This window comes from Bufo bufo, chromosome 7 (genome assembly GCF_905171765.1).
Source record: "Bufo bufo chromosome 7, aBufBuf1.1, whole genome shotgun sequence".
Taxonomy (NCBI): Eukaryota; Metazoa; Chordata; class Amphibia; order Anura; family Bufonidae; genus Bufo; species Bufo bufo.
This window is the reverse complement of record NC_053395.1, coordinates 2,417,898-2,437,379: the sequence shown is the minus strand read 5'-3', so window position 1 is coordinate 2,437,379 and position 19,482 is coordinate 2,417,898. Positions and strand designations below refer to the sequence as shown.

Here is a 19,482-nt window from a genome sequence, read left to right as displayed (position 1 = left end):
AAGATCATCAGCAGATCTTTCAGAGCTCACAAGATCATTAGTAGGTCCTGCAGAAAGCAGTACAAAGCAGTTTTGCCTCCCATGCTATAATTCACCATTGCATGTCTGCGGTGTGTATTATGTCAGTATTGTATCAGTCATCAGGGTAGATTGTTTCAAGGCCCGCCATCATGGATTAGTTTAGATGTGATGAGAGGATTCAATTCCCATTGTTTCCGACACTATACTGCCATGATTATTCCTGCTGTGACAGTATGGTCATATGTTACTTCTTCTCACCTGCCACACTGCTGTATGAGCCGGATTTACATACTTTTAAGTGCACACTGATTGAAGGAGAGTTACATTTACATCATTGGTCGCTGCTTCACATTGAGGGCCTTTCATGGTCCGCTTGATATCGTTAGTCATCACTGCATGAAGGGGTTAAATCCGTTCCCAGCACCATGTGTGAAACCACAGGAAGCCCGGAGCGACATGTTCCTGACACACGTTTTCTTTCACTTTCAATACATTTATGAGAACATGAATATGAATGACGCTGGCCCAGGGGTGAATCTGTGGGAAAGTATGGACACCCCAAGAAAAATGAACCCCAAACCTGCAAGTAAAGAGGACATTGATGGGAAGGTGGATGATTATTAGTGTCAGGAGGTCAGGCTTCCAGGGCCCCTATGTCCAATGCATGCAGTGCTCCTGAAGCAGTAAAGACACTTAAATGGGCCCAAGGGCTACTCCTACGTTCTCCCTGGTAGATCACTAATATTCCAAAGCTTAGAGTCCACAACTCACAAGAAACAGAGATCTGATCTGTATTCTTAGTAGAAATGCCATATATCCACCCCAAAACCTCTATGTAATAGGGTCATCCAGAGACAATCCAGACCACCACCACTGCCCCCATAAAACTTCTCACAACCCCTCCATCAGGGAGGGATTTGCTTCTCCCTGCACATGACACATGAGAAGCCCCTCCTACTGAACCACCAGATTTGGTGAGAGTCCATCCTTATGCCCGTCCTCCCCTATGCTGTGGTGACCAGACCTCTTTATGGTGAGAGTGGTGAAGCTCCAGAAGATCTGGTCTCAACTCATGAGGACATGATAAAAGCTTCTGCTTTCTAGAGGTTTTTGCTGTCATCTGGATCAACAATAGTAATCTAAGATTAATGATCACGCTCCAGTCCACCTTGATGGACCTTTTACCTTCAGTCATACTACATAATATGGCTGCTGCCCACATACACTGCCACATACTAAGGTGAGGACTACTGATCCTGATGCACAGTAGACCCCTCAGAGGGATGTTCTAGGACAGTATGGAGTGGTGGAGCCTGCAGACATCAAGTCAGGGAGGCTCACATCCGCGTCTACACAAATATTCTCAGTTCTGCAGAATTTTCACACATTTCACTAAGGAAGCTTTACAGCAGCAACAAGCTGTGAAACTGAACTGCACCCAACGCAAAGACCCAGCACCCGCCTCCGAAAACACAGGTGTGCACCCAGACATGGGGAGCCCGCTGCGCTACACAATGCTGCTGTGCCAGGGTAAGTGGCCGTCTGTCTGTACCAATAGACTGTGTGTAATCAGATCAGGGCAGGAAGACTGTGCTCCACATTCTAGACTCCCTATGATGGTCTCTGCACTGTGATATCCAGCAAAGGGTTATCCAGGAAGGATAGGGTTAACTATGACTGCTTCACCTGTCAGGTAGAACTGCAAAATCCTCCATCATACATACACCCTCCCACTAAGCAATGTCCTTCCATCACAACTTCTTATCCCAAGCGCCAAGACTTTTCCTGTGCTGCACCTGAGTTTTAGATTTTTCTACTTGCACCATCCCTGGTAACTTCTCACTCCAAGCTCCAAGACTCCACACTCCTGGTGATAAAGGATGACCAATTCTTCTGGTATAGCTCTGAATGGACAAACAATCTTAGTTCTTAAGCAAGGGTTTCCGACCGCACCCCCACACCACCATAATCATCATGTGGATACGTTTATATCAAGGATTCATATCTTCAGTTGTCTGGAGGGTTTTGCCATATTCTCTGGGATTCTGTTTTCCTCCAGATCCCTCTGTCCTCTCCAGACTCCTCTGATCCCCTCCAGACCTCTCTGTCCTCCTCTGGTCTCTTCCGTCCTCCTCCAGACCCCTCTGTCCTCCTCCAGTCTCCTCTGCCCTCCTCCTTTCTTCTCTGTCCTTCTGTCCTCCTCCACCACCTCTGTTCCCCTCTAGACTCCTCTGTCCTACCCTAGTCTTCCTCTGGTCTTATCTGTCCTCCTATGTTCTCTTTTGTCCTCCTCTGGTCTCTGTCTGTCTTCCTCTTGTCTTCTGTCCCTCCTGTAGTCTCTTCTGTCTTCCATTCCTTTCTGTCCTCCTCCTGTCTTCTCTGTCCTCCTCCTGTCTCTTCAGTCCTTCACCGGTCTCTTCTGTCCTCCTCTGGTCTCCCCTGTCTTCCTCCACACCCTATGCTCCTCTCCAGACCCCTCTGTCCCTTTCCGGTCTCCTCTATCCTCCTTTGTTCTCTTCTGTCCTCCTCTAGTCTCCTATTTCCTCCTCTGGTGTAATTTGTTCGCCTCCGGTCTCCTTTCTCCTCCGTTCTATTCTGTCCTCCTCTCTCCTCCTTCAGACCCCTCTGCTCTCCTCCAGTCAACTCTGTCTTCCTACGTTCTCTTCTGACCTCTTCTGGTCTCTGCTGTCCTCCCTTTGGTCTCCTCTGGATTCCTCTGGACTCATATCTCCTCCTCTGGTCTCTTCTGTCCTCCCTTGGGTCTCCTCTGTTTTCCTCTAGTCTCTTTTGTCCTCCTTCATTCTCGTCTGTCCTTCTCTTGTCTCCTCTGTCCTCCATTCTCCTCTATCCTTCTACAGACCCCTTATTTTGAAACCCAACATCTGCTATAAGGGGAAGGTCAGGACACCCCCACAAGGGCATAGCTATAGGGGTTGCAGTGGTTGCAATTGCAACGGGAACTTAAGTCAAGGGGGCCCCGTCAGGATGGTGATACAGTTAGATGCTGTGGCTGGGACTGGCGGCTAGTGATGGACAAACATCGGCCGGGATGGTTCGCGAATGCGATCAAATGTTCGTGACCCGCAAGTTCGCCGTGGGCCCCATTCACTTTAATGGCAGGCGACCTGAAAAACCTTCAGCTCATATTTGCAGCCACCAAATACTTAGTAGAAGTGCACAAATAGTCCCACAACATGGACAGTGACCAGAGGGGGATCAATGACAAAAAGTCCACCAATAAATATGTATCTTAATCAGGGGCATTGTTATGCGTCTCAGACTACTTTCACACTTGCGTTCAGAGAGGATCCATCTGGTGTCTGCACAGACGGATCCGCTCATATAATGCAGATGTTGGGATCTGTTCAGAACGGATCCGTCTGCATTATAGTTCAGAAAAAATTCTAAGTGTGAAAGTAGCTTCAGACGGATCTGTCCAGACTTTACATTGAAAGTCAATGGGGGACGGATCCGTTTGAAAATTGAGCCATATTGTGTCATCTTCAAACGGATCCGTCCCCATTGACTTACATTGTAAGTCTGGACGGATCCGCTCGCCTCCGCACGGCCAGGCGGACACCCGAACGCTGCAAGCAGCATTCAGGTGTCCGCTCACTGAGCGGAGCGGAGGTTGAACGCTGCCAGACTGATGCATTCTGAGCGGATCCGCATCCACCCAGAATGCATTGGGGCTGGACGGATGCGTTCAGGGCCGCTCGTGAGAGCCTTCAAATGGAGCTCACAAGCGGAGCCCCGAACGCTAGTGTGAAGAGTGGGAGAAGAGGCTTGCATTGACAATCCAACACAATGGGCAGCACATTGAACACATTTTATAAGTGGTCAGAAACTTGTAAATATCTCATGAAAGAATAAAGTTACGTTAAAACCAAGCACACCATTGTTTTTCGTGTGAAATTCCCAATAAGTTTGATGTGTCACATGACCCTCTTTCTATTGAAAAAACAAAAGTTGGATTCAAAATGGCCGACTTCAAAATGGCCGCCATGGTCACCACCCATCTTGAAAAGTTTCCCCCCTCACATATACTAATGTGCCACAAACAGGAAGTTAATATCACCAACCATTCCCATGTTATTAAGGTGTATCCATATAAATGGCCCACCCTGTAGTTTGTCCCTATCTGTAGATGCGGAAACGCAGCAAAACCGCAGACAAATGCCGCACAATACAACTGCACTATATAGAACAGTGATGGTGAACCTTTTAGAGACCGAGTGCCCAAAACTGCAACCAAATACCCACTTATTTATCGCAAAGTGCCGACACGGCAATTTAACCTAAATACCAGTATAATATATCTTTCATGTCCTTTATCATTTATCTATAATAGATTGATAGCCTACATTTAATGCGCTGCCTGTGCTGTTCATAGTGCGTCCTGGGGAGGATGAATGGCAGGAAAAGTCTAAAGCATATTGCTACGCCATAGACCTTTTCCAGGGCGTGGGTGCCCACAGAGAGGGCTCTGAGTGCCGCCTCTGGCACCCGTGCCATAGGTTCGCCATCACTGATATAGAACGTATATTATTGGCATATCACACCTATCACACAGGTATATCGCACCCGTTGCAATTATTTGTCCCAATAGTGTTTGTCCCTCTATATACCTGCGGTAACGCAGCAGAACCGCACACAACTGCCGCACAATACAAATGCACTATAATATGCTCTCTATATTAGAAAGTATATTATAAGTATATCACACCCCTCAGTAAGTCACACCTATCGATAGCGCACCTATTCCAGTCCTTACAAGGACTTTTCTGGCCCTATTAGCCAGCGTTTGGTGTCCTAACAGCCTGTCCCTGCTCCACACAGCGACCTCTCCCTACACTGGCAAAAGACTGAATGTAAAATGGCGGCCGGATCGGGTTTATTTATAGGGTAGGGGGTGTGTCCATGTGCTGAAACGTCTCCATTGGCCGTCCTGTACCACCTGATGGACGTGTCATGGGTCAAAGTTCTTCACAATGTAAAATAATATGGCACCAGCGGATATCGCCATATGTTCGCCCGTTCAGCGAACTGCGAATGAGCAAAGTTCGCCTCGAAACAACCGCCGGGTGAACCGAATGGTCATCTCTAGTGGTGGCGCAGGGGGCAATGTCTCCTGCCCTGCTGTCACCTCTAATAGGCTTCAGTCCGAGTGCTTGTAGCTCAGAGGTCGCACCACCTGAGCCGCACAGAGTACCGTTCAGGCCACATCGCTGATGGCGGTAAGTACTGTATTTCTGTTTATTGCTTCTTATTTGGCTCCACTGTGGGAGCATCTACTGGCGGCACTAAGAGTGGGCATTTTTTGCACTAGAACAGATTATAAGGGGATATTTTTGTACTGGCGCACATATAAGGGGGTATTTTTGTACTGGCGCATATATAAGAGGGTATTTTTGTACTGTGCACATTATGGGGGTATTTTTGTACTGGCGCACATATAAGGAGGTATTTTTGTACTGTGCACATTATGGGGGTATTTTTGTACTGGCGCACATATAAAGGGGTATTTTTGTACAGGGCGCACATATAAGGGGGTATTTTTGTACTGGCGCACATTATGGGGGTATTTTTGTACTGGCGCACATATAAGGGGGTATTTTTGTACTGGTGCACATATAAGGGGGTATTTTTGTACTGGCGCACATATAAGGGGGTATTTTTGTACTGGCGCACATATAAGGGGGTATTTTTGTACTGTGCACATTATGGGGGTATTTTTGCACTGGTGCACATATAAGGGGGTATTTTTGTACTGCGCACATTATGGGGGTATTTTTGTACTGGCGCACATATAAGGGGGTATTTTTGTACTGGCGCACATATAAGGGGGTATTTTTGTACTGGCGCACATTATGGGGGTATTTTTGTACTGGCGCACATATAAGGGGGTATTTTTGTACTGGCGCACATATAAGGGGGTATTTTTGTACTGGCGCACATTATGGGGGTATTTTTGTACTGGCGCACATATAAGGGGGTATTTTTGTACTGGCGCACATATAAGGGGGTATTTTTGTACTGGCGCACATTATGGGGGTATTTTTGTACTGGCGCACATATAAGGGGGTATTTTTGTACTGGCGCACATATAAGGGGGTATTTTTGTACTGGCGCACATATAAGGGGGTATTTTTGCACTGGCGCACATTATGGGGGTATTTTTGTACTGGCGCACATATAAGAGGGTATTTTTGTACTGGCGCACATATAAGGAGGTATTTTTGTACTGTGCACATTATGGGGGTATTTTTGTACTGGCGCACATATAAGGGGGTATTTTTGTACTGTGCACATTATGGGGGTATTTTTGTACTGGCGCACATATAAGGGGGTATTTTTGTACTGTGCACATTATGGGGGTATTTTTGTACTGGTGCACATATAAGGGGGTATTTTTGTACTGCGCACATTATGGGGGTATTTTTGTACTGGCGCACATATAAGGGGGTATTTTTGTACTGGTGCACATATAAGGGGGTATTTTTGTACTGCGCACATTATGGGGGTATTTTTGTACTGGCGCACATATAAGGGGGTGTTTTTGTACTGCGCACATTATGGGGGGTATTTTTGTACTGGCGCGCATTATGGGGGTATTTTTGTACTGGAGCACATATAAGGGGGTATTTTCGTACTGGCGCACATTATAAGGGGTATTTTCGTACTGGCGCACATTATAAGGGGGTATTTTTGTACTGGCGCACATTATAAGGGGGTATTTTTGTACTGTGCACATTATGGGGGTATTTTTGCACTGGTGCACATTATCAGGGGGTTGTTTTTACTTGCACCGGGACTGTGGGGAATGTGATTACTAGTGTGGGCACAATGGGGACATTATTACTATTGGGGGCACAGTTAACACTATGCACTCTGGCAGATTATTTCTACTGGTAGGACTGCAGGGGGCACAATTATTTGGGGAGGACATTCTGTTTACACTAACAGTGTTGGCGCAGTTATTTTTTAAAGCACTGGGGGGGGGGGGGGCTATGCCGCACTCTTGCACCAGGGCTGATGCCCCCCATATACACCTCTAGTGATGAGCGGCAGGGGCTATATTTGAATTTGTTATATTTCATGAATATTTCGTAGATTATTCATCATATATTTGAGAATTTCGAGAATTTGAGATTATTTTGTTGAATGCGATAAATCGCGTAATGCGAATTCGTAACGCGAAATACCGGCACGGGTCACTGTTGCTACATTTTCCAAGCTGCTAGAAGTTTCCTGAGACTGGAGACAATGGTCGGCAGAACGTTACAATGGCTTTATATGCAGGTAGAGGGCGCCAATATAATCGCGATTGCGCTAATCGGTAGTGATTAGAATACTTCTGACTACAGATTACGGATCGCTGTGAACCTGACATTGCTGCCTTCTCATTGGCCACAAGCAAGAAGCAGAGAGGAATCGTGTGTTCAGATGGAAAACAATGGCGAATATTCCATATAACGAATACATAGCGCTATATCCTAAATATTCACGATAAAAATGTGCTATTCGAATATTGGTGACCTGGTACTAATGGCAGGTTCAGCTCCAGTCAATGTCACTGCCGTTATAAAGGTATAATAGTCTTCTCCCATTGTTCTTCAGCTCCCTCACTGAGTAACCATGGTGGAGTCTGGGACTAGGACGGAGCATGGAGTAGCTGCTGGTGGGAAGGGTGGACATGCTCTCAGGTTGTCCCCCCTTGGTCCCTGAAGTTAGATGCTCCTCAGTGCTCTTCTACCCTCCTCATAATACCCCTGACAACCTCCTACTCTGCTGCCATGATGGACACGATGGGGGGGGGCACCTCACGGGGCTGTGCCTGATCCCTGTGTCGTTTAACCCCTCACAGCAGTCGTTCCTCAATTCTGAACCTCCGACTCTGCGGTCACAATGCTGAGTACAGAGGATGAGGCGTCAGTATCTGGCTGCACACAATAACAGGAGCCTGAGCAAGCGGAGTCAGTGGAAAGTCACCAGATGTCCAGGAAGGAAATGACAGCAGACTGAGGCACGAGGCGACAGGAGGCGTAAATACAGCTACAACTTCAGATCCACAAGAAGGCCTCATGCACTCCACCCAATCCAATCTGCACCCATTTTTTCTAGATTTGATACGGACCTATTCATTTCAATGGGGCCGCCAAAAAATGCTGTCTGCATCGCTGTGTCCGCATGTCCATTCTGCATCTGCATACTGCAAAATACATGTGGTCATGTGCATGAGGCCTCAATCAGTGGAACCAGAAGTGAGTGGCCTCCTAGCACCCAAACTCTGCAGACATTCACCTCAGTCCCAGTAAGACTGAGCGCCCAACATTCAAACAAACTGCAGCCAGTCGCCACCACACACCTGGATAAGCGGCCGCATGGCGCCCACAATATGGGAACACAACAACAGTGTTAGGGCGCCCCGGCGCATAAAAGGGGGTGAAAGCCCTTTCCAGATGCAGCTACTAAAGACGCCAATCTCCCGAACGGCATACAAGGGAATGCTCCAAACTCCGAACGGAACCTCACAAATAGCTGCTAGCAGACGAATAGGAATCAGCTTACACTCCTGGCAATCAGTCTCTAACAGCTTACAGCGGATCCCCCCAATAACGAGACAAGGCTCCGTGTTGAGGGTCAAGCAGTGGTCACCCAGAGCTGTGTGTTTATTGATCTTATATAACATTGTTACACACTAGTACCACCCACAGGGTTCTGTAAAAACAACCAATAAACACGTACAATACAGTAAAACACTCCTACACAAAATCCTCCCCTCTGCCTGTGATACAATTACCTTACACAATGGGTTGATGTAATTATCACAGGCAGGAGAATACACAATGTCTTCTGTCCTGGAGACAATTGGGTAGTAATCCAATTTATCTCCAAGGGCAGAGGCAAAACTCCATTAGCCACATGGTAGCAAAAGACAATAAAAGACAGAAGAATATTTAACTGTGCAGCTATTGCATAAAACACAGACATTTAACATGTCCCCCGATAGCTCCGGTCTGAGTGCATATTATTAGGTGAATGGCACTCAGACTTCACGAATACAGTTCAATTGCCATGGAGACAAAGTCTTTCACATAGTCTTTGCAGGGGAAAATCAAGTGTTATAACATGGGGCCATAGTCTAAAGGAAGCAGGTGGGCAACCAGGCTTCCCCAATGCAATGTGGCGAGATTGGTCTCCTCACAAACAGTGCTATACGTTCTGTGTATTTTTGCTTATCTGTGGATGTCCTTCAAAACACCCATTAACAGGTTACGAAGGGGTAATTTAGGTACCCATTGCGGTGCCATGGTGCTGGTGGCATATCTGCCCATAATAGGTGAAATAACGGAGGGTCATTTGTTTGATATCTCCAGTGTAGTTAAGACCACATGAGTGTTGGCGGTTTGAATAAATGGCTGTAACATTTGAGTCTGATGGCCTACCCTGGAGAAAAGAGGTCTACACAGTGTGGAAGAATTGGCATTGGAAATGGTTACCATCCTGGTGGTTGTCTAGGCGTGGACCAATGATAGAAATAGGATGTGGGCAAGCTGACATTACTATAGCGGATGACCAGGGAGTGGACATTACAATAGCGGATGACCAGGGAGTGGACACTACATTAGTGAATGACCAGGGAGTGGACATTACAATAGCGGATGACCAGGGAGTGGACACTACATTAGTGGATGACCAGGGAGTGGACACTACAGTAGTGGATGACCATGGAGTGGACATTACAATAGTGGATGACCAGGGAGCGGACATTACAATAGTGGATGACCAGGGAGCGGACATTACAATAGCGGATGACCAGGGAGTGGACATTACAATAGCGGATGACCATGGAGTGGACATTACCATAGCGGATGACCAGAGAGTGGACATTATAATAGCGGATGACCAGAGAGTGGACATTATAATAGTGGATGACCAGGGAGTGGACATTATAATAGTGGATGACCAGGGAGTGGACATTACAGTAGTGGATGACCAGGGAGTGGACACTACAGTAGTGGATGACCAGGGAGTGGACATTACAATAGTGGATGACCAGTGAGTGGACACTACAATAGTGGATGACCAGGGAGTGGACATTATTGCAGTATTATGTACATTCATGGTTGTTTTTATTGATTACAGTCTTATCTTCTGCTGCCGCCATCTTTGTGGACACAGAACAGTCAATCATCTTCCAGAACAATGACCGCAGCTTCGGACACCAGGTCATACAGCTGAAAAAATGGTGAGGGAATTATCTGCTGCTTCCTCTAAACTACAGTGTCTTGACCGCGTGCTTAGGGTCATTGTCTTTTTGGAAGGTAAACCTTCAGCCCAGTCTGAGGTCCAGAGCTCTGGATCAGAACCTTCGGCCCAGTCTGAGGTCCAGATCTCTGGATCAGAACCTTTGGCGCAGTCTGAGGTCCAGAGCTCTGGATCAGAACCTTCGGCCCAAACTGAGGTCCAGATCTCTGGGTCAGAACCTTCGGCGCAGTCTGAGGTCCAGAGCTGTGGATCAGAACCTTCGGGGCAGTCTGAGGTCCAGAACTCTGGATCAGGTTCTCATTATAGGAAATCTGTGACCAGGATAACCGCTGTTGCAGTAAAGCCATGGCCTGATAGCACTTAGTACCTTATTTCCTGATGGGCCCTTGTTCCAGCAATAGATGTTTTTATCCTCAGAAAATCCAGTTTATTTGCCATGTAAATGAGTCAGTAAGGAGCCCAGAGGGGCGTCACTCTTGCAGGAAGGAGCCCAGAGGGGCGTCACTCTTGCAGGAAGGAGCCCAGAGGGGCGTCACTCTTGCAGGAAGGAGCCCAGGCACGCCCTCATGCTGGGAGCAGAGAAGAGAGAGGCAAAGTTATGGCTTGATTGTGATGTCGGAGGGGCAGGTGATGAGCGGCGCCTGGTCTCCTCCAGACATGATGCTGCCACCACCATGCTTCACTGTAGAGATGGTATTGGGCAGGTGATGAGCGGCGCCTGGTCTCCTCCAGACATGATGCTGCCACCACCATGCTTCACTGTAGAGATGGTATTGGGCAGGTGATGAGCGGCGCCTGGTCTCCTCCAGACATGATGCTGCCCCCACCATGCTTCACTGTAGGGATGGTATTGGGCAGGTGATGAGCGGCGCCTGGTCTCCTCCAGACATGATGCTGCCACCACCATGCTTCACTGTAGGGATGGTATTGGGCAGGTGATGAGCGGCGCCTGGTCTCCTCCAGACATGATGCTGCCACCACCATGCTTCACTGTAGGGATGGTATTGGGCAGGTGATAAGCGGCGCCTGGTCTCCTCCAGACATGATGCTGCCACCACCATGCTTCACTGTAGGGATGGTATTGGGCAGGTGATGAGCGGCGCCTGGTCTCCTCCAGACATGATGCTGCCACCACCATGCTTCACTGTAGGGATGGTATTGGGCAGGTGATGAGCGGCGCCTGGTCTCCTCCAGACACGATGCTGCCACCACCATGCTTCACTGTAGGGATGGTATTGGGCAGGTGATGAGCGGCGCCTGGTCTCCTCCAGACACGATGCTGCCACCACCATGCTTCACTGTAGGGATGGTATTGGGCAGGTGATGAGCGGCGCCTGGTCTCCTCCAGACACGATGCTGCCACCACCATGCTTCACTGTAGGGATGGTATTGGGCAGGAGATGAGCGGCGCCTGGTCTCCTCCAGACATGATGCTGCCACCACCATGCTTCACTGTAGGGATGGTATTGGGCAGGTGATGAGCGGCGCCTGGTCTCCTCCAGACATGATGCTGCCACCACCATGCTTCACTGTAGGGATGGTATTGGGCAGGAGATGAGCGGCGCCTGGTTTCCTCCAGTTATGATGCTGCCACCACCATGCTTCACTGTAGGGATGGTATTGGGCAGGTGATGAGCGGCGCCTGGTCTCCTCCAGACATGACGCTGTCACCACCATGCTTCACTGTAGGGATGGTATTGGGCAGGTGATGAGCGGCGCCTGGTCTCCTCCAGACACGATGCTGCCACCACCATGCTTCACTGTAGGGATGGTATTGGGCAGGTGATGAGCGGCGCCTGGTCTCCTCCAGACACGATGCTGCCACCACCATGCTTCACTGTAGGGATGGTATTGGGCAGGTGATGAGCGGCGCCTGGTCTCCTCCAGACATGATGCTGCCACCACCATGCTTCACTGTAGGGATGGTATTGGGCAGGAGATGAGCGGCGCCTGGTCTCCTCCAGACATGATGCTGCCACCACAATGCTTCACTGTAGGGATGGTATTGGGCAGGTGATGAGCGGCGCCTGGTCTCCTCCAGACATGATGCTGTCACCACCATGCTTCACTGTAGGGATGGTATTGGGCAGGAGATGAGCGGTGCCTGGTTTCCCCCCAGACATGATGCTGCCCCCACCATGCTTCACTGTAGGGATGGTATTGGGCAGGAGATGAGCGGCACCTGGTCTCCTCCAGACATGATGCTGCCCCCACCATGCTTCACTGTAGGGAGGGTATTGGGCAGGTGATGAGCGGCGCCTGGTCTCCTCCAGACATGATGCTGCCACCACCATGCTTCACTGTAGGGATGGTATTGGGCAGGAGATGAGCGGCGCCTGGTCTCCTCCAGACATGATGCTGCCACCACCATGCTTCACTGTAGGGATGGTATTGGGCAGGTGATGAGCGGCGCCTGGTCTCCTCCAGACATGATGCTGCCCCCACCATGCTTCACTGTAGGGATGGTATTGGGCAGGAGATGAGCGGTGCCTGGTCTCCTCCTCCAGACATGATGCTGCCCCCACCATGCTTCACTGTAGGGATGGTATTGGGCAGGAGATGAGCGGCGCCTGGTCTCCTCCAGACATGATGCTGTCACCACCATGCTTCACTGTAGGGATGGTATTGGGCAGGAGATGAGCGGTGCCTGGTTTCCCCCCAGACATGATGCTGCCCCCACCATGCTTCACTGTAGGGAGGGTATTGGGCAGGTGATGAGCGGCGCCTGGTCTCCTCCAGACATGATGCTGCCACCACCATGCTTCACTGTAGGGATGGTATTGGGCAGGAGATGAGCGGCACCTGGTCTCCTCCAGACATGATGCTGCCCCCACCATGCTTCACTGTAGGGAGGGTATTGGGCAGGTGATGAGCGGCGCCTGGTCTCCTCCAGACATGATGCTGCCACCACCATGCTTCACTGTAGGGATGGTATTGGGCAGGTGATGAGCGGCGCCTGGTCTCCTCCAGACATGATGCTGCCCCCACCATGCTTCACTGTAGGGATGGTATTGGGCAGGTGATGAGTGGTGCCTGGTTTCCTCCAGACATGATGCTGCCCCCACCATGCTTCACTGTAGGGATGGTATTGGGCAGGTGATGAGCGGCGCCTGGTTTCCTCCAGACATGATGCTGCCCCCACCATGCTTCACTGTAGGGATGGTATTGGGCAGGTGATGAGCGGCGCCTGGTTTCCTCCAGACATGATGTTGCCACCACCATGCTTCACTGTAGGGATGGTATTGGGCAGGTGATGAGCGGCGCCTGGTCTCCTCCAGACATGATGCTGCCACCACCATGCTTCACTGTAGGGATGGTATTGGGCAGGAGATGAGCGGCGCCTGGTCTCCTCCAGACATGATGCTGCCACCACCATGCTTCACTGTAGGGATGGTATTGGGCAGGTGATGAGCGGCGCCTGGTCTCCTCCAGACATGATGCTGCCACCACCATGCTTCACTGTAGGGATGGTATTGGGCAGGTGATGAGCGGCGCCTGGTTTCCCCCAGACATGATGCTGCCACCACCATGCTTCACTGTAGGGATGGTATTGGGCAGGAGATGAGCGGCGCCTGGTTTCCTCCAGTTATGATGCTGCCACCACCATGCTTCACTGTAGGGATGGTATTGGGCAGGTGATGAGCGGCGCCTGGTCTCCTCCAGACACGATGCTGCCACCACCATGCTTCACTGTAGGGATGGTATTGGGCAGGTGATGAGCGGCGCCTGGTCTCCTCCAGACACGATGCTGCCACCACCATGCTTCACTGTAGGGATGGTATTGGGCAGGTGATGAGCGGCGCCTGGTCTCCTCCAGACATGATGCTGCCACCACCATGCTTCACTGTAGGGATGGTATTGGGCAGGAGATGAGCGGCGCCTGGTCTCCTCCAGACATGATGCTGCCACCACAATGCTTCACTGTAGGGATGGTATTGGGCAGGTGATGAGCGGCGCCTGGTCTCCTCCAGACATGATGCTGCCCCCACCATGCTTCACTGTAGGGATGGTATTGGGCAGGTGATGAGCGGCGCCTGGTCTCCTCCAGACATGATGCTGCCCCCACCATGCTTCACTGTAGGGATGGTATTGGGCAGGTGATAAGTGGCGCCTGGTCTCCTCCAGACATGATGCTGCCACTACCATGCTTCACTGTAGGGATGGTATTGGGCAGGTGATGAGCGGCGCCTGGTCTCCTCCAGACATGATGCTGCCACCACCATGCTTCACTGTAGGGATGGTATTGGGCAGGTGATGAGCGGCGCCTGGTCTCCTCCAGACATGATGCTGCCACCACCATGCTTCACTGTAGGGATGGTATTGGGCAGGTGATGAGCGGCGCCTGGTCTCCTCCAGACATGATGCTGCCACCACCATGCTTCACTGTAGGGATGGTATTGGGCAGGTGATGAGCGGCGCCTGGTCTCCTCCAGACATGATGCTGCCACCACCGTGCTTCACTATAGAGATGGTATTGGGCAGGTGATGAGCGGCGCCTGGTCTCCTCCAGACATGATGCTGTCACCACCATGCTTCACTGTAGGGATGGTATTGGGCAGGTGATGAGCGGCGCCTGGTTTCCTCCAGACATGATGCTGCTACCACCATGCTTCACTGTAGGGATGGTATTGGGCAGGTGATGAGCGGCGCCTGGTCTCCTCCAGACATGATGCTGCCACCACCATGCTTCACTGTAGGGATGGTATTGGGCAGGAGATGAGCGGCGCCTGGTCTCCTCCAGACATGATGCTGCCTCCACCATGCTTCACTGTAGGGATGGTATTGGGCAGGTGATGAGCGGCGCCTGGTCTTCTCCAGACATGATGCTGCCCCCACCATGCTTCACTGTAGGGATGGTATTGGGCAGGTGATGAGCGGCGCCTGGTGGCCTCCAGACATGATGCTGCCACCACCATGCTTCACTGTAGGGATGGTATTGGGCAGGTGATGAGCGGCGCCTGGTCTCCTCCAGACATGATGCTGCCACCACCATGCTTCACTGTAGGGATGGTATTGGGCAGGAGATGAGCGGCGCCTGGTCTCCTCCAGACATGATGCTGCCTCCACCATGCTTCACTGTAGGGATAGTATTGGGCAGGTGATGAGCGGCGCCTGGTCTCCTCCAGACATGATGCTGCCACCACCATGCTTCACTGTAGGGATGGTATTGGGCAGGTGATGAGCGGCGCCTGGTCTCCTCCAGACATGATGCTGCCACCACCATGCTTCACTGTAGGGATGGTATTGGGCAGGTGATGAGCGGCGCCTGGTCTCCTCCAGACATGATGCTGCCACCACCATGCTTCACTGTAGGGATGGTATTGGGCAGGTGATGAGCGGCGCCTGGTCTCCTCCAGACATGATGCTGCCACCACCGTGCTTCACTATAGAGATGGTATTGGGCAGGTGATGAGCGGCGCCTGGTCTCCTCCAGACATGATGCTGTCACCACCATGCTTCACTGTAGGGATGGTATTGGGCAGGTGATGAGCGGCGCCTGGTTTCCTCCAGACATGATGCTGCTACCACCATGCTTCACTGTAGGGATGGTATTGGGCAGGTGATGAGCGGCGCCTGGTCTCCTCCAGACATGATGCTGCCACCACCATGCTTCACTGTAGGGATGGTATTGGGCAGGAGATGAGCGGCGCCTGGTCTCCTCCAGACATGATGCTGCCTCCACCATGCTTCACTGTAGGGATGGTATTGGGCAGGTGATGAGCGGCGCCTGGTCTTCTCCAGACATGATGCTGCCCCCACCATGCTTCACTGTAGGGATGGTATTGGGCAGGTGATGAGCGGCGCCTGGTGGCCTCCAGACATGATGCTGCCACCACCATGCTTCACTGTAGGGATGGTATTGGGCAGGTGATGAGCGGCGCCTGGTCTCCTCCAGACATGATGCTGCCACCACCATGCTTCACTGTAGGGATGGTATTGGGCAGGAGATGAGCGGCGCCTGGTCTCCTCCAGACATGATGCTGCCTCCACCATGCTTCACTGTAGGGATAGTATTGGGCAGGTGATGAGCGGCGCCTGGTCTCCTCCAGACATGATGCTGCCCCCACCATGCTTCACTGTAGGGATGGTATTGGGCAGGTGATGAGCGGCACCTGGTTTCCTCCAGACATGATGCTGCCCCCACCATGCTTCACTGTAGGGATGGTATTGGGCAGGTGATAAGCGGCGCCTGGTCTCCTCCAGACATGATGCTGCCACTACCATGCTTCACTGTAGGGATGGTATTGGGCAGGTGATGAGCGGCGCCTGGTCTCCTCCAGACATGATGCTGTCACCACCATGCTTCACTGTAGGGATGGTATTGGGCAGGTGATGAGCGGCGCCTGGTCTCCTCCAGACATGATGATGCCACCACCATGCTTCACTGTAGGGATGGTATTGGGCAGGTGATGAGCGGCGCCTGGTCTCCTCCAGACATGATGCTGCCACCACCATGCTTCACTGTAGGGATGGTATTGGGCAGGTGATGAGCGGCGCCTGGTCTCCTCCAGACATGATGCTGCCACCACCATGCTTCACTGTAGGGATGGTATTGGGCAGGTGATGAGCGGCGCCTGGTCTCCTCCAGACATGATGCTGCCACCACCATGCTTCACTGTAGGGATGGTATTGGGCAGGTGATGAGCGGCGCCTGGTCTCCTCCAGACATGATGCTGCCACCACCATGCTTCACTGTAGGGATGGTATTGGGCAGGTGATGAGCGGCGCCTGGTTTCCCCCAGACATGATGCTGCCACCACCATGCTTCACTGTAGGGATGGTATTGGGCAGGAGATGAGCGGTGCCTGGTCTCCTCCAGACACGATGCTGCCACCACCATGCTTCACTGTAGGGATGGTATTGGGCAGGTGATGAGCGGTGCCTGGTCTCCTCCAGACATGATGCTGCCACCACCATGCTTCACTGTAGGGATGGTATTGGGCAGGTGATGAGCGGCGCCTGGTCTCCTCCAGACACGATGCTGCCACCACCATGCTTCACTGTAGGGATGGTATTGGGCAGGTGATGAGCGGTGCCTGGTCTCCTCCAGACATGACGCTGCCACCACCATGCTTCACTGTAGGGATGGTATTGGGCAGGTGATGAGCGGCGCCTGGTCTCCTCCAGACATGATGCTGCCACTACCATGCTTCACTGTAGGGATGGTATTGGGCAGGTGATGAGCGGCGCCTGGTCTCCTCCAGACATGATGCTGCCACCACCATGCTTCACTGTAGGGATGGTATTGGGCAGGTGATGAGCGGCGCCTGGTTTCCTCCAGACATGATGCTGCCACCACCATGCTTCACTGTAGGGATGGTATTGGGCAGGTGATGAGCGGCGCCTGGTTTCCCCCAGACATGATGCTGCCACCACCATGCTTCACTGTAGGGATGGTATTGGGCAGGAGATGAGCGGTGCCTGGTCTCCTCCAGACACGATGCTGCCACCACCATGCTTCACTGTAGGGATGGTATTGGGCAGGTGATGAGCGGTGCCTGGTCTCCTCCAGACATGACGCTGCCACCACCATGCTTCACTGTAGGGATGGTATTGGGCAGGTGATGAGCGGCGCCTGGTCTCCTCCAGACATGATGCTGCCACTACCATGCTTCACTGTAGGGATGGTATTGGGCAGGTGATGAGCGGCGCCTGGTCTCCTCCAGACATGATGCTGCCACCACCATGCTTCACTGTAGGGATGGTATTGGGCAGGTGATGAGCGGCGCCTGGTTTCCTCCAGACATGATGCTGCCACCACCATGCTTCACTGTAGGGATGGTATTGGGCAGGTGATGAGCGGCGCCTGGTCTCCTCCAGACATGATGCTGCCACCACCATGCTTCACTGTAGGGATGGTATTGGGCAGGTGATGAGCGGCGCCTGGTTTCCTCCAGACATGATGCTGCCACCACCATGCTTCACTGTAGGGATGGTATTGGGCAGGTGATGAGCGGCGCCTGGTCTCCTCCAGACATGTTAGAATTGAGGCCAGAAAGTTCCATCTTATAGATTACTTTCACATTAGCGTTTTTGGCGGATCCGTTATGGATCTGCAAAAACGCTTCCGTTACAATAATACAACCGCATCCTTCTGTCATTAACGGATCCGGTTGTATTATGTCTTCTGTAGCCATGACGGATCTATTTTCTATTGTGTCTTGCCCGGCACCACATTGCAGACAGAAAAACAGCGTTATTCTGTCCGCGATGGGCGCGCAACCAAACGGAACGGGATGCATTTTGAAGCATTCAGTTTTGTTCAGTTTTGTCCCCTTTGACAATGAATGGGGTCAAACCTGAAGCGTTTTCTTCCGTTATTGAGACCTCATGACGGATCTCAGCCGCGGCATTGAAAACGCTAGTAGAGAATCTTGTCTCTCAGGGTCTGACGTCCTTTCGTTGTTTCTTACAAACTCCCGGCGGCTCTCATGTGTCTCTTACCGAGGAGAGGCTTCTGTCCGGCCGCTCTGCCATAAAGCCCAGATTGGAATAGGCCGCAGTGATGGTCAACCTTCTGGAAGTTTCTCCCATCTGCTCACAGGATCTTTGGAGCTCGGCCAGAGGGACCATTGGGTCCTTGATCACCTCTCTTACCAGGGCTTCCCTGATGACTTAATGACTTAGTTTGGAGGGCAGCAGCTCTAGGAAGAGTCCTGGTTGTTCTCCCATTTAATAATTATGGAGGCCACTGTCTGAGCTCTACAGGCAGTTCTCTCCTCCCTGTGCCTCCTCACAATACTGTCTCTGAGCTCTACAGGCAGTTCTCTTCTCCCTGTGCCTCCTCACAATACTGTCTCTGAGCTCTACAGGCAGTTCTCTCCTCCCTGTGCCTCCTCCCAATACTGTCTCTGAGCTCTACAGGCAGTTCTCTCCTCCCTGTGCCTCCTCACAATCCTGTATCTGATCTCTACTGGCAGTTCTCTCCTCCCTGTGCCTCCTCACAATCCTGTCTCTGAGCTCTACAGGCAGTTCTCTCCTCCCTGTGCCTCCTCACAATCCTGTATCTGAGCTCTACTGGCAGTTCTCTCCTCCCTGTGCCTCCACACAATCCTGTCTCTGAGCTCTACAGGCAGTTCCCTCCTCCCTGTGCCTCCACACAATCCTGTCTATGAGCTCTACTGGCAGTTCTCTCCTCCTCAGGGCTTGGCTTTCGCTCTGACGCATTGTCAGCTGTGAGATCTTATA

General features: G+C 51.5%; 1 protein-coding gene across 1 annotated transcript in view; it reads left to right on the top strand.

The window, feature by feature from the left end:
* Positions 1-1,361: 1,361 nt before the first annotated feature.
* The window catches only part of LOC121007622 (integrin alpha-M-like), a 62,037-nt gene continuing 43,916 nt past the window's right edge, over positions 1,362-19,482 (top strand). Inside the window, exons 1-2 of the mRNA XM_040439676.1 lie at positions 1,362-1,551; positions 10,171-10,273. Coding sequence (XP_040295610.1) covers positions 1,512-1,551; positions 10,171-10,273 — 143 coding nt within the window. The 5' untranslated portion in view covers positions 1,362-1,511. The remainder of the gene's footprint in view (positions 1,552-10,170; positions 10,274-19,482) is intronic.